Here is a 12,928-nt window from a genome sequence, read left to right on the forward strand (position 1 = left end):
ATTTCAAATGCTGGCCTGGAGGTATTCATACCTAAGCCTTCTGGGGGGTCTGCTTTCTTCCACTGAGACAGATCTCATTTCCTTGAAAGGAGGAGGAATGCTTGGCTATTCGAACATTGGAGCTGATGTTGTGACCCCCTTAAAAAACAGCTGCATAGAGTGATACTAATTATCTACATTGATTGATTGATTGATTGATTGATTGATTGATTGATTGAATTTATGCCCAGCCTTTTTTCTCTGAGGAGCTCAAGGTGATGTACATGGTTCTTCCCCTCCTCATTTATTCCCCACAACAACCCTATGAGGTAGGTTAGTCAGAGATGCAGGCCGGCACTCTAACCATGACACCACACTAGCTCAGTGTGGAATAAATGCATGTAAAATTGTCAAGCATTGCCAATTAGGTGGCCAAAAACGGCCAACTACACAAGATGGTTCCTCAATGCTCTCCTTCAGCAAGGTGATCCCACCGATATGTACAAACCACTGATCTAGGGCTTACAGTTTCTTTGGGGGTTCATCATTCTGATGTCTGTTGTGTCTGGACAATGACTATTCTTATACATGGGTGACCATAGTCATATAAGCAGTGCCTTGCTGGATCAGGCCAGAGTTCCATGTAACAACGTATTATTGCTTAACAACAACAAACTAGGTGGCTCTGAGAAGATTATAAGTAGGACTTGAAGATCATGGCCATCTTCTATTACAGGAGTGGGAAGTCTTTGGGTCTCCAGATGTTGTTGAACTACAACTCCCACCAGCCCTTGCAAGCATAGCCAGTGGCCAGGGATGATGGATGTTCAGCAACATCTGGTGACTCAAAGGTTCCCCACACCTGTTCTATTAGTTGCTTCTGGCACCTGAAAACCAGAAGTATCCATGAAGAGATCTGTCCTTCACAAATTTATCTAAAGCAAGCTAAGCTTGTGTTCATCAACACATATTGAGGTAGCAAATTGATGTTTTTTTAAACACTAGGGTCATAGCCTAAGGATTTATTAGAAAGGGGTACCAAAAATAAAAATAAAAAATCTGTTTCCAGTGAGTTGGTCCTTTTCTTCCTTTCCAATTATTAGGACAACATCATCCAAGGATTGCCTTTTGAATGTCCAATTCAGTGAAATGAAGGTCAAGACTAATGAAGAGCAGCTCTCAAGCTATGCAGAAGGTGAGTCTTTTGCATTATGAAATAACTATGTTTTGCACATTGATAATGGAGTTTAGGCTTTGCATGCAGGTAAAATTTGGCAAACCTGAACAAAGGCTTCATCTAATCCTATATGTTTACTCACAAAGCATATATGGATTTCCAAATTCTGGGTAGAACCAAGGAACCATGAGATGCATACCTGCAAGCATAGATATGTGATCACATGTTTTATAATTTTGTACTATTTATTTATACCCAAGAGTAGACTAGCTTTATGCCAGTGTAGTTTGTATTTTTTTTTTTTTAGTTTGTATTTATTACAATATCATGTAGTGTATAGGCTGCAACAACTATTTCTTGTGGAATGTTGCAGACATCTAGTGAACGTTGTGAATGTTGACTGCCTGCCTGCCTGATTCATTCAGTCATTTGTTAAAATACTGATATCCTGCCTTTCCATTTTATGGATTCTATAAGTTAGCTGGCTAATACTGAAAAAAACATTTCACATTATAATACACAATAAAAACTAAAACAAATAAACACAGCACCAACATCAAGCACATGCAACAGAATCAATAAAGCACAATAGAGAAAGCCCTATCCTCTTCATAAAAAATGGGATGAATGGAGCAGGAAATTTAAGGAAGATCTCAATGTGTGGGAAGGTCCACTTGGAAGAAAATGGTCCTTAGTGTATCCCAGACCTAGACCATTTATGACATCCTTCTCCAACCTGGTGCCCTCCAGATGTTTGGGGCTATAATTCCGATCCACCCATGCTGGCTGGGGTGATGGGAGTTTTAGCCTGAAACTTTTTGTGAAAACCAGTACAGTGGTACCTCGGAACTTAATTCATTCCGGAGGTCCGTTCTTAACCCGAAACCATTCTTAACCTGAGGCGTGCTTTCACTAATTGGGCCTTCCACTGCCAGCGCACCACTGGTGCGCGATTTCCGTTCTCATCCTGGTACTACTGTACTTTGAATTGGGTCCAGAAACCAACTAGGAGCCAGCGTATGTAAAAGAAGCATTTGGTTTGCACAGTTAGCCACCTGGCGGCTGCATTCTGGAACAGTTGCTTTCCCAAAAAAGCGAAAACTCTGCCTAAAGTGTGTTACCATTGTCTAGAGGATGTCACCAAAGCATGACTTACTTGTACTAACTTGTTTCTATCCCCCAAAAGGGTAAAAATGGCGAACTAACTTAAGCTGCTGAAAAGCAGCCTTGCCAACTGAGCATTCTGGGTACTGCTTATGGCAACATCGAAACAGCAGTTTTGAAGGCGGTCAGTTGTATGGACCATACACCATAGCTGTCAACTTTTCCCTTTTCTTGCGAGGAATCCTATTTGGAATAAGGGAATTTCCCTTAAAAAAAGGAAAACCTTGACAGCTATGCATACACAGCAGAAACCACAGTTTTTGTACAATTGAGTCCACAGTTCTCTTTCTCCTCCCTTCCTCTCCTTGCCACAAAAGGAGGCAATCCTACACACCGGGAGACGAAGGTGGGGTGGGTGGAGCAGTCCGCCCTGGGTGCTATCCCGGGGGGGTGACATCATGGCCGCCCCCGCCCCCGCGATGCTCGGTACCTGCCATGCACCCCCGGGACGCTCACGCCCAGGGATGCGCACCGCTTGCCACGCACCTGCCTGATACGTGTCACGCCCCCGCGGGCGGTGCGCCACACCCCCTGGGACGCATGCCAGCCACGCCCCTGGATGTACGCCGCTCCCGGTGCCGGGGAGTAATGGTTGCACATTCTGCGTAGTAGCAGTCATACTTCAATTTTAGAAAAGAGGTACTTTTCCATAGATATTTCCATGATTTGCATCAACACGCTGAAAATTATAAGTATGCAGTCTCAGAGGAGGGCTTGCAATCCTATTATGGTCCATAGGTACTCTAATTTTTTTGTACCCCACAAAAGAGATAAAATGTAATAGGTATGCACACCCGCAGGCTGAAGACAAGCTTTAACAAGCTTCCATGTATAAATTCAAAATCATGCAAATGGGAGATAAAGATGTGGAGATGTAGGGTTGTATACAACAAAGTTTTAATGGGCCGAAGTTACTTGTGTCCATTAATTTTAATGTGTCTACTCTGAGTAGGATTAACATTGGATCCATCACACCAGTAGCAACCTATTCCGTTCCCGAAGAATGCACAGTCCAAGCATTTGATATGAGTGAACAGCCTTTCCCCCTCAAGCCATCTTTACTTATTTTGCTGGCAGTAAGGATATTAAATTAATGAAGGAGGAGTCAAATTTTTATTCCTGCAAAAATCTGGGTGTTTTTATAGAGGATGATTTGTCAGGGATGAATACTGGTCCATTTCAGATTATTTCAACACTCAGTGCCTTTGCTCCTCTGTGAAGTTATTACACTAAATCGCCAGGTTCGTGCATCCCAGATGTTGCCATCTTTTGAGTAATACATCATCGAAACAAAGTGCCCTGGAAACGTATAGCAGGAATACATTGTTCAAAGGGCAGCAGCGATGATAAATCTCTTAAATGATGTTGCTGTCTGGGGATAATGACTTTAAGAGCAAATGCAAGGTAATCTCATGATTCTCAAACCCCCCACTGACTTAACATGTCCCAGGAACATGATATGTGAAACATCTTGAAGCCTTTTTCACAGGGACTAATATTCAAATATTCAGCAGTTCAGGCCCTGCTTTAGAACAATGCTAGCTGGCATTTATCAAAAAGGCTTTTAACATTTTAAATGATTGCCTGTTACTTCCTGAAGCTCCATGTTGATGCTGTCACTTTGTGGTTATAGTCCCAATTCTGAAATGTTCTTTTATCATCATTCTGCACCTTCGCTTGCCATTTGAGTTCCTCTTGAGTGAAACTCTGGCCCCAGCTGCGCTGTGGATCGGCAGGAATACCATGTTTAACAGACATGGCATCTTCCCCACAAAAAACTCCCTGGGAACCATAATTTTTAACTTGTGTTGGGGTCTCCATAAGCCACGGAAGCACAACGACAAAATGTAACGGAACAAAACAATCCGATTTTAGAAATTTACCACACAAGTTGCTCACCACAAAGCAATATCTGTGAAAGCCCTACACAGACCTGAGCCATTTTAAAGCCTTTTTCAGATACTAAGCACACATCCCACAATATTCCTCAAGACCTCCACCGCAAGGGCTAGAAGAGTGTTTTGTTTTCATGGAAATTGCCAGTCTAAGAATCACAGCTCCCCGCCCCCCCCCCCCCGCCCAGGCAGCTTCTAGTCAGTTTGTATAAATATAAAAATTTCATGCGTTGGACATTGCCAGTGGTACTTGTGTATGTGAAGTCAAAATGGTAGAAATGTAATGTATTTGCATCCTGTTTTCCTTTCTGCCCAGGGCAACTTCACAGGATGCTGGTGCGTATGACGGGAGCCAAAACGGTTTTGATAATAGGAAGGCTAAAAGTCCCATCCATTTTGGCTATGGCTGAACTGGTGCCAGAAGATAGCAGCATAACCATATGTGCCCCACAGCCCCATTTTGGAGAATCCAGCCAGGAGGCCTTTGATTTCTCAGCTCATGGCAACAAAATGAGGGCACAAATAGGACCAATAATGGACTCCTTGGAGGTACGGTTTGCCTTTAAGAACTGTTTGTTGAATCTAAGTGACAAACACTGTAAATTATTGCAGAGCTTCACATACACCTGTATTCTAAATTCCCTTGCTGCTTCATTAGACCCACCGAAGATTGACTCCATGAACGAAGGTCATACAAATTAGACTAGGCTCCTAAGATTACCCCACCCTTGCAATTAACAAGTTGCCTGGTGCAGAATACTGCTGAAAAATACTGAGGGTCTTATCTGGGCAGGGGAGGGGGAAAATGTATGTATTAATCATCTTGCTCATGAGCCTCCAGGTGATTTACATAAAATGCAGGGAAGGAAAGAGGAAATCTGCCATCTAGACCTTGACCTTCATACTAACCTGGAGTGGAATTAGGATCAGAAAGATGCACATTTTGTGGTTGTAAAGGTCGCCTATCTGTGCTACACAGGGAGGGTGGTTTGAGAGTCGAAAGGAAAAGGGCGCTATTTGCTTTCCCCTCAATCCTCAGATTTCCCCATGCTGCTTGCCTTAAATCTGAACTCTTGAGTACTTCTGTATATAGAAATATGGGAGTTGAGGGGGAGGATATAAAGTTGTTCTGGTGGGCTTGCTAGAGATCAGGCCTCCCAGTCAACAATACAGCTTGAAAAAGGCCCAACATCTCACTACCCAGCTGGGCTTTAGTTAGGGCTGACTGAGTTCCTCATATGCTCTTCCTCACTGCAGCTTTCTTTTGCATTATTTCTTCTGCCTTGCCTTTGGTTCTCAGTTAAACGGTCACAAGTTTCTCAGACTCTTTTGTCACTGTGTGCTTGACAGGAAATAAATATGTACACCTCGATACAATGATTTTGGCAGATACACTGAGCAGTGTGGGGGTGTGGGAAGAGAACGTTACAGATCACCTGCAATGGTGCAAGGTTTTAAAAATCCTTTTGGCTCCCTGCAAAGAGTGTGAAATTAATTGAATTGCTGTTGCTCTCTAGTGCTCATTCAGTGTAACTGACTGTGAATAAAAATATCTAGAGGCAAGCAGAGTACATGCAGTGTGAAGATTAAAGAAGGGCCCTGGATGGGAGCGAAGACATGAAAATGGAACTTTTAAAGGAGAGCGCTGCGGTTGATTTTCCGATGGCGTGCTGTAAACAGCCCTTGTAAAAGGCTAAGTGATCTAGATTGTCAAATGCGGCCAGAAGGCAGCAAGTTTTCAATACCTCCAAAGTGGGGTTAAGTTGGAAAGAGACAAAACTCTTTGTAGCACATTTAGCACTGCTGCTTTTCTCTCAGCCCTGAATATCCAGAATGAGGGAACAGAGGCTCCCAAAGATGGGGGGTGGGAAGAGAGAGAGAGAGAGAGAGAGACAGAGAGAGAGAGAGACCAGGAAATGCCAAAAGAGGAATACATATACAGTGGTACCTCGGGTTACATACGCTTCAGGTTACACACTCCGCTAACCCAGAAATAGTGCTTCAGGTTAAGAACAGAAATTGGGCTCCGGCGGCACAGCGGCAGCAGGAGGCCCCATTAGCTAAAGTGGCGCTTCAGGTTAAGAACAGTTTCAGGTTAAGAACGGACCTCCGGAACGAATTAAGTACTTAACCCGAGGTACCACTATATTGTCTATTTAACCACATGTCTTACCCATGGTGGTCATTGTCCACCAAACATATTGCATTCAGGAATATATTCTCTCTCTCTCTCTCTCTCTCTCTCTCTCTCTCTCTCTCTCTCTCTCTCTCTCTATCTCTCTCTCTCTCTCACACACACACACACACACACACACACTGATCAACTGAAAATATTCTTGCCCACTTTTGAGCTCTCATTGTGATTGGTTCCACCTTGGACATCGATTACATCTGAGCTTTTGAAGGTCTTGTGGTAGTGGACCTTACTGCGATCTGAAGCACCTATCATGTGGTTGGGCAGCGGGGAGAGGCTGCCGCCACATCCTTTCAGGTGGCAACCCTCTTCATGTAGAAATTCAGCAGAATGTTCATAGGCTCTCCTTGTTAGTAGCTGTGCATTGGATTGGATTGATGTAGCATTAGAGACAACATTCCCTGCCCCCCTATTGCCCCTTCCTGGTTTATCCCATATCTGTGGTTAGCTTTCATTCGTGATCATTAAAGCACTGAAGCTCCCGCAAACACAGGGTTTACTAATCTGTATGCATTGGAGCAAGCACATCCTCTCTAGTGCAGAGAGGTTTCCTGGTGCCTGAAGGTGCGCCCATTCAAGGGAGAAAAGGGCTTCTTCAGACTGAAGACGAGCTGCAGAAAGCACTCTGGTTAGATGGGCCAAGAAGATTACGATACTGAATGAGGGTTGGAGTTGCTCTCAGAGAGAGAAGGGAGAGAGAGTGTGTGTAGAGCCATCTTCTCAAATAAGTGCCATATGGAGGTGCCTTATGTGTTCTGCCTGCTTGCCAGATTTGTTCCTTGCCAGTTTGTGTGTGTGTGTGTGTGTGTGTGTGGAGGGGAGGGTTGTTTAAGATGACAAAGCCAAAAGACTGAAAAATAATTCATCACATAGAGGCAAATGAGGCCTGGGACGTTAAAGCAAAACTGAGGCAACTCCGGATAGGGCGGACACTTACCCATCGCCAAAAAAAAATTGGTACAGTTTGCATAAATTTTGTGTATATGCTAATTTATTTGCATAGATGTGCAAATTTAGAAATAGCTCCTGTGATTTCCTCGCCGTAGTGGGAAGGTCTGTGAACAGGTGACGCAGGTGGCCTCTTCAGCCTGCTGAGGTGTGCTAACTGTTTTGGGGCAACTGCAAAAGGCCTCCTAGAGTTCTTTACCTTTAAACTGGACTTGGACTAGGCAACACTTTAAATTGAAGACTACTTCAAGAGAACTGCCTGCCATGGCCACACTAGGTCTGGAACCAAGAGCAGGAGCCTTCTCTCTCCTTCTGTTGCTCAGCCCAGAGAAATAAGAAGCACCTGGAAGCTTTTGTATAGGCCTGTCCATTTTAGGCGACTGCTCTGGCCAGCTTGTTCAAGATCGCTTTCTAGGATCATTAACACACAGTTGTCTTGCTGCTTGCCTTTTGGTGCTTATAGCTTTTAAAAAAGTTAATACAAGGAATTATTTTTAGATGTTTAGAATTATTATTTTTTTGCTACCCTGGGCTTCTTTAGGAGGAAGGGCAAGATATTAATTGATCAAATAGAAGAAGCATATAGTGTTGGGCGCATAGGCTGATATGGAGATCTCACCACTTCTGCTAAGGCTCTCAACACCTTGGCACTAAGATTTGTTAAGCTAAAGCTTTGGTTGAAGTGGAAGGGATCCTATGAAAGCACAAAGGCATGGCATAAGAGGATGGTACATAACTTGGCATGCTTTCGATGCTTATTAAGTGGGAATAGTAGCATTTGCAGTTATGGGTCAGCACAGCACTAAGCACAGTATTTGGCAGTCAAGAACTGGAGAGAGAGAGGGGGGAGGGAGGGAGGGAGAGAGAGAGGGAGAGAGAGGTGCACAGTCCCCCCCCCTCCTCAGCTGATCTGTGCAGATCAGGGTTGCTGCCTTATCTCTACTTATCAAATAATTTATCTGATGGCAGGGATCCATTTGCATCTCTGTCAGGGCTCGGAGCTCCACTCATCCCAGTGTTATGTCTTTTATACTCCCCCCCCTTTTGTTCAAGGGTGTCAATTTGAATAAAATATTGGGCAGGCCTAGGTAAGCCCTGCCTTGCATAATCAATCACAAGATGTAGCCCTCACACACCATTTGAATGGCAATGCCCATCAACTTGGGACAGAGGCCCCCTCGAATATTTTATGGGGGGGGAGAAAGGGACCTCAGCTCCTAGGAGTTGGGGCCTATGCTTTTGGCCAAAATTGGTGAGATCTTGGGGGGACCAGATCAGGCCCCTGCAGTGTGGAGTAGCCACCTGTGTAATAGTAATGGGAGACTCTGGCTGAAATTAGCCACAGTCTTCCAACACAGATTTCATGGCTTTAGCACCAAGGCAGTTCCCCCCGCCTCTCCCATGCTTTGCTCAACATCAAGCCTGCAAAAGACTTCTTGCTCACCCTTTTGTGACATTTGGCTTGCTAATAAGGGTGTTCCCATACTATGGAGTTCAACATTTTTCTAAGGAGTTCAACATGGCCCTCTGCCCAAACAGTGCTATGGTGTCTGAGATAATTCCATGTTTGTTTCTAGACTCTAGAAACAAGAGCAAAAAAAAAAGAGGATGCCATGGTGGCCATTCAAAGCAAATAAATGCAATTTGTCTCAGTTTTTTACCCCTGAAAAAGAGGACGTATCTTGGAAAAAGAGGACACATGGCAACCCTATGTAAGACAGCTTTACTAAATGGGGAATAAGAAAGTAGTGTTCAAATAGACAAAGAAAGCCACTAGTATTTATTTATTTCACTTCTACCCCCACATTTTTCTCCAAGGATTCATAGAATCATGGAACTGACGAGTTGGAAGGGACCCTGAGGGACATCTAGTTCTACCTCCTGCAGTGCCGGAATCCCTCCCACAGGCATCGCTGTGTGGGCTCGAACCACCAGTCTTGAGGTTGACAACCCTGGGAGGTAGGCTAGGTTGAGAGGCAGTGACTGGCCCAAGGAGTCTGAGTGGGGATTTGAACCCTAGTCTGCTAGGTCCTAGTCCGAGACACTAACCATTACACCACACTGGCTGTGTATAAAAGATGGCATGGTACAGAAGGAAGAGATGTGTCATCCCCCTGGGGAGCTATGAAGATGCTGTCCCACTGCCAGCACTAAAGCAAGATTCAGCTGCCAGTCTGGTCGGTTTCTGTACCTGTAATAGGAGAGGGCACTGTCTTATCCTTTGCTGCCTTAGGCATCAAAATGTTTCGGGCCAGCCCCTGTTGAGCTTATATGAGACTTGGCTACGTGGAGCTTTTCACTGTCTCGCATGGACGCGCCAATAAGCTAAAGCCAAAGATTTCCTGTGCAGATGCTTTGCAGAAGGTCAAAGGAGGCAAGCTCTAATTCATGCCACAGATCATAGACTGAAGGATAGGGCAGCCCACAGGCTGCCTAGGTGCCCCAGTAGGGATTTGGGTACACAAGGCAGGGAATTAGCAGATGGTTGTGCACACAGGGCGGACCTACTCTCGCACGTTCCCCAATCCCTTTGCAGATGCTGTTCTGAACAGCTGCCAAGCAAAATTATCCCGTAGCCTCCTGCTGCACAGGCTTTCTCTGCTTGCTTGGATGCCGAGCAGAACATATGCGGTGGCCTTCTGTGAATGCTCTCCTTTCTCTTTAAGACACCCAGGCCATGTTAAAGGAGCTGCTGATATAGCCAGACTCTTCATATCCTGTGGTGGCCACAGGGGTCTTGCGTTTCCTTTGCCTTGTGTCTTAATTCCTTGCCCATAAAGGGAGACAATTGCCTCATAATAAAAGGATAATGAGAATAAACACTACAGCAACAACAACGTTTTGAGTGTTTGATACCCCTCACGTTGATTAGGGCAGAAACCATACATTATCATCCTGGTGACATGCTACAGGGTCCCCATCGTGTAAGGCACCGTTGTAACATGTTATTTATTTATCTAGCGGGTTTGGAACTTTTCCCTCACGCCCTCCAGGCTTATTATTATTTTGATGGAGGCCCAGTTTCAGATCGCTCCATTTGAAAGCCTTCACCAGATAATACCGGGAAGTAATAAGGACGCATTTGCAAAAGCTGCTGGTAATTGCAGCGCCGCTGCGTACGTGCGCGAGGGACTTTGCTGCCTTTGTCATCCCCTCCTCTCGTTTCTTCGACAGGCTAGGTGAAGAGGTTGAAGCGCAGATCTCATTTCCCCCTGTTTGGCTGCTTGTGAAGTCTGCCAACAGAATCCACCTTGACAAAGTCAAGGACTCCACGTTTAATGTTGAGCTGAGTGAATAAATTATGCATGAAATTGTGTCGGAGTCTCTAGTGTGCAGAATTGCTCCTTTTGATATGAAAGGTTAATTCAGAAAGGAGTCCAAAATAGCTGGAAATTGTGGGGATAAGTGGATAGTATTCACTGTTGTGAGCTGTTATTACTAGAAATTGCATTCCCTCTCTAGCTTCCCCCGAGATTTAGCTTTGCCAGTGAATATAAACTGTACTCAATAGAATAGCATCCAGAAGCAACAAGAGTGGATGTCCACATACAGTGAAATATTCCAACGGTGTTTTGAAAAGGGCTGTGTGCTTCCTCCCAGGTATATTAGGTGCCCCTGGGGTAGCCAATGAGGTGCAACTCACATCATCCCTGAGTATTGGCCATAGCTGATTGGACCTATAGCTCAACAACATCTGTAGTGCACTTTCTTGGCTACCTGTGCCTTATCCTATATATTCTGCAGTGTAGAAGAATTCCAACTTCATTTAGGTCAAGAACAAGGTGCATCACTGGATATCACCAAGGTGTACCAGTGCCGTATGAAGACAGACTCTCTATATGTGGGCAACCGCAGGCGGAGGGCCTCTTGCCCTATTTACTATACTGCCCGCTATACATTGGACCTAGGAGGTGATTTCTCACACTACCATCTGTACAGGAAAGATGTTTCTCCCCGCAGCAGAGAAGGTCCTATGGCTTCTTAGCGATGTAAACGCTTCATTGACTCACAAAGTCGCCCTTTTTTCCTCTGGCAGCCAAAAAGATCAGAAAGAAGACCCTGGACAATATAGCATTATTGAACTGTAAGGGAGATGCAGAGATCTAAATAGAGACTATTATTTGTGGCACGGCATCCCTTTATGTGTATTTATTTTTTATTCAGATTTGTCATGGGCAGCGACTAGTACGAAAAAGTTATTTGGATTGTGTGCCAGTGGGTTTGAAGTGCCTTCCCTTAGAATCCATCCTTTGTCTGTTCGTTTTAAAGGAAACCAGATAGCCATGTTTGAAAGTGTCTGATTGGGCTGCTGGGCGATGTCCAGATTCCAATTTGAATACTCAAAGCACGGCAGGTCTCTTTTCCTTAGGTGTCTCTGCAATACCAGCTTGAGTGCCGTTCTTGTCTTTGCACCAGCCACTGCCAGCCATTGTCAACTAGCAGTGCAGGATGAAGCCCACTGTGTAATAAGCTTGCGAAGCTTAGAAATGCTGGCTCGGGTCATGTTGAGCCACAAAGTGAGAGTTGTAAGAACATGTCTAGACCTGACCAGAACTATCCGGCAGCTGGATTTTATTATGTATTTTTTTAAAAGCAAGCAGGCAAGACATTTGCTTGTTTAAAAGCAAGGACACCTGACTTGTTTTGGCCTCGGGGCCAAATAACACATAGCTATGATGTTTCCTTTGACATGGTTATAATATTTTTGATTCCAGGAGTTAGCAGCCGTGGGGAAAGATTTTGATATAGTCTTTATTGATGCCGATCAAAGGAACCCTGCAGAGTACTATCGCTTTGTCATGGAGAACCATTTGCTGAGGATGGATGGGACGCTCTGCATAGAGAACGCCCTCATGAAAGGAGAGGCCTACCTGGAGAATACGGCAGATGAAAATGTATTAGGTGTCAAAAAACTGAATCAAGTAATTAATTCAGATCCTCACACGGAGCAGGTTAGTGCGATACAATTAAGGGTGACATCAATATTATAATAGCTTTCTGCATGTTTCGGGGTGGAAGTGCTATGTTTGTTTAGGCGCTTCTGCTTGCTCCCTTCCATTTGACATAAACATACTGATTATCTTTATATAAGCTTCCCTCGCTAATAGGAATATATTATAATCACATTAAGGTGAGGTGGGTGGTGACTGAGGACTGAGCCTTCTTTGTTTGTCTCTCTCCCCCCACCCCTCACTCTGAAATGTTCTGCCTGTTGCCAGGTAAAAACAAATTTATTTGCCCGGGCCTTTTGATTTGGTATATGTGCTCTAGTTTTAAAAGTATGTTTGGTACTTTTAGTGCTTATTCAAAGTATGCCTGCTGCTCTCTTTTGCTGTTACAGTGGTACTTCGGGTTACAGACTCTGGAAGTAGTACCTTGGGTTAAGAACTTTACCTCAGGATGAGAACAGAAATCGCACAGCGGCAGCAGGAGGCCCCATTAGCTAAAGTGGTACCTCATGTTAAGAACAGTTTCAGGTTAAGAACAGACCTCCATAATGAATTGAGTTCATAACCAGAGGTACCACTGTATAAGACTCTCTCTCCCTTGCGCTCTCTCTCTCTCTCTCTC

General features: G+C 44.5%; 1 protein-coding gene across 1 annotated transcript in view; it reads left to right on the forward strand.

Moving 5' to 3' along the window:
- Positions 1 to 12,928, forward strand: part of LOC310756800 (uncharacterized protein) — a 56,052-nt gene that overhangs the window by 4,445 nt on the left and 38,679 nt on the right. Inside the window, exons 3-5 of the mRNA XM_083601586.1 lie at positions 1,083 to 1,174; positions 4,532 to 4,764; positions 12,073 to 12,309. Of these exons, the coding sequence (XP_083457712.1) occupies positions 1,083 to 1,174; positions 4,532 to 4,764; positions 12,073 to 12,309 (562 nt within the window). The remainder of the gene's footprint in view (positions 1 to 1,082; positions 1,175 to 4,531; positions 4,765 to 12,072; positions 12,310 to 12,928) is intronic.

This window comes from Podarcis filfolensis (assembly GCF_964270895.1).
Source record: "Podarcis filfolensis genome assembly, chromosome: 2".
NCBI lineage: Eukaryota > Metazoa > Chordata > Lepidosauria > Squamata > Lacertidae > Podarcis > Podarcis filfolensis.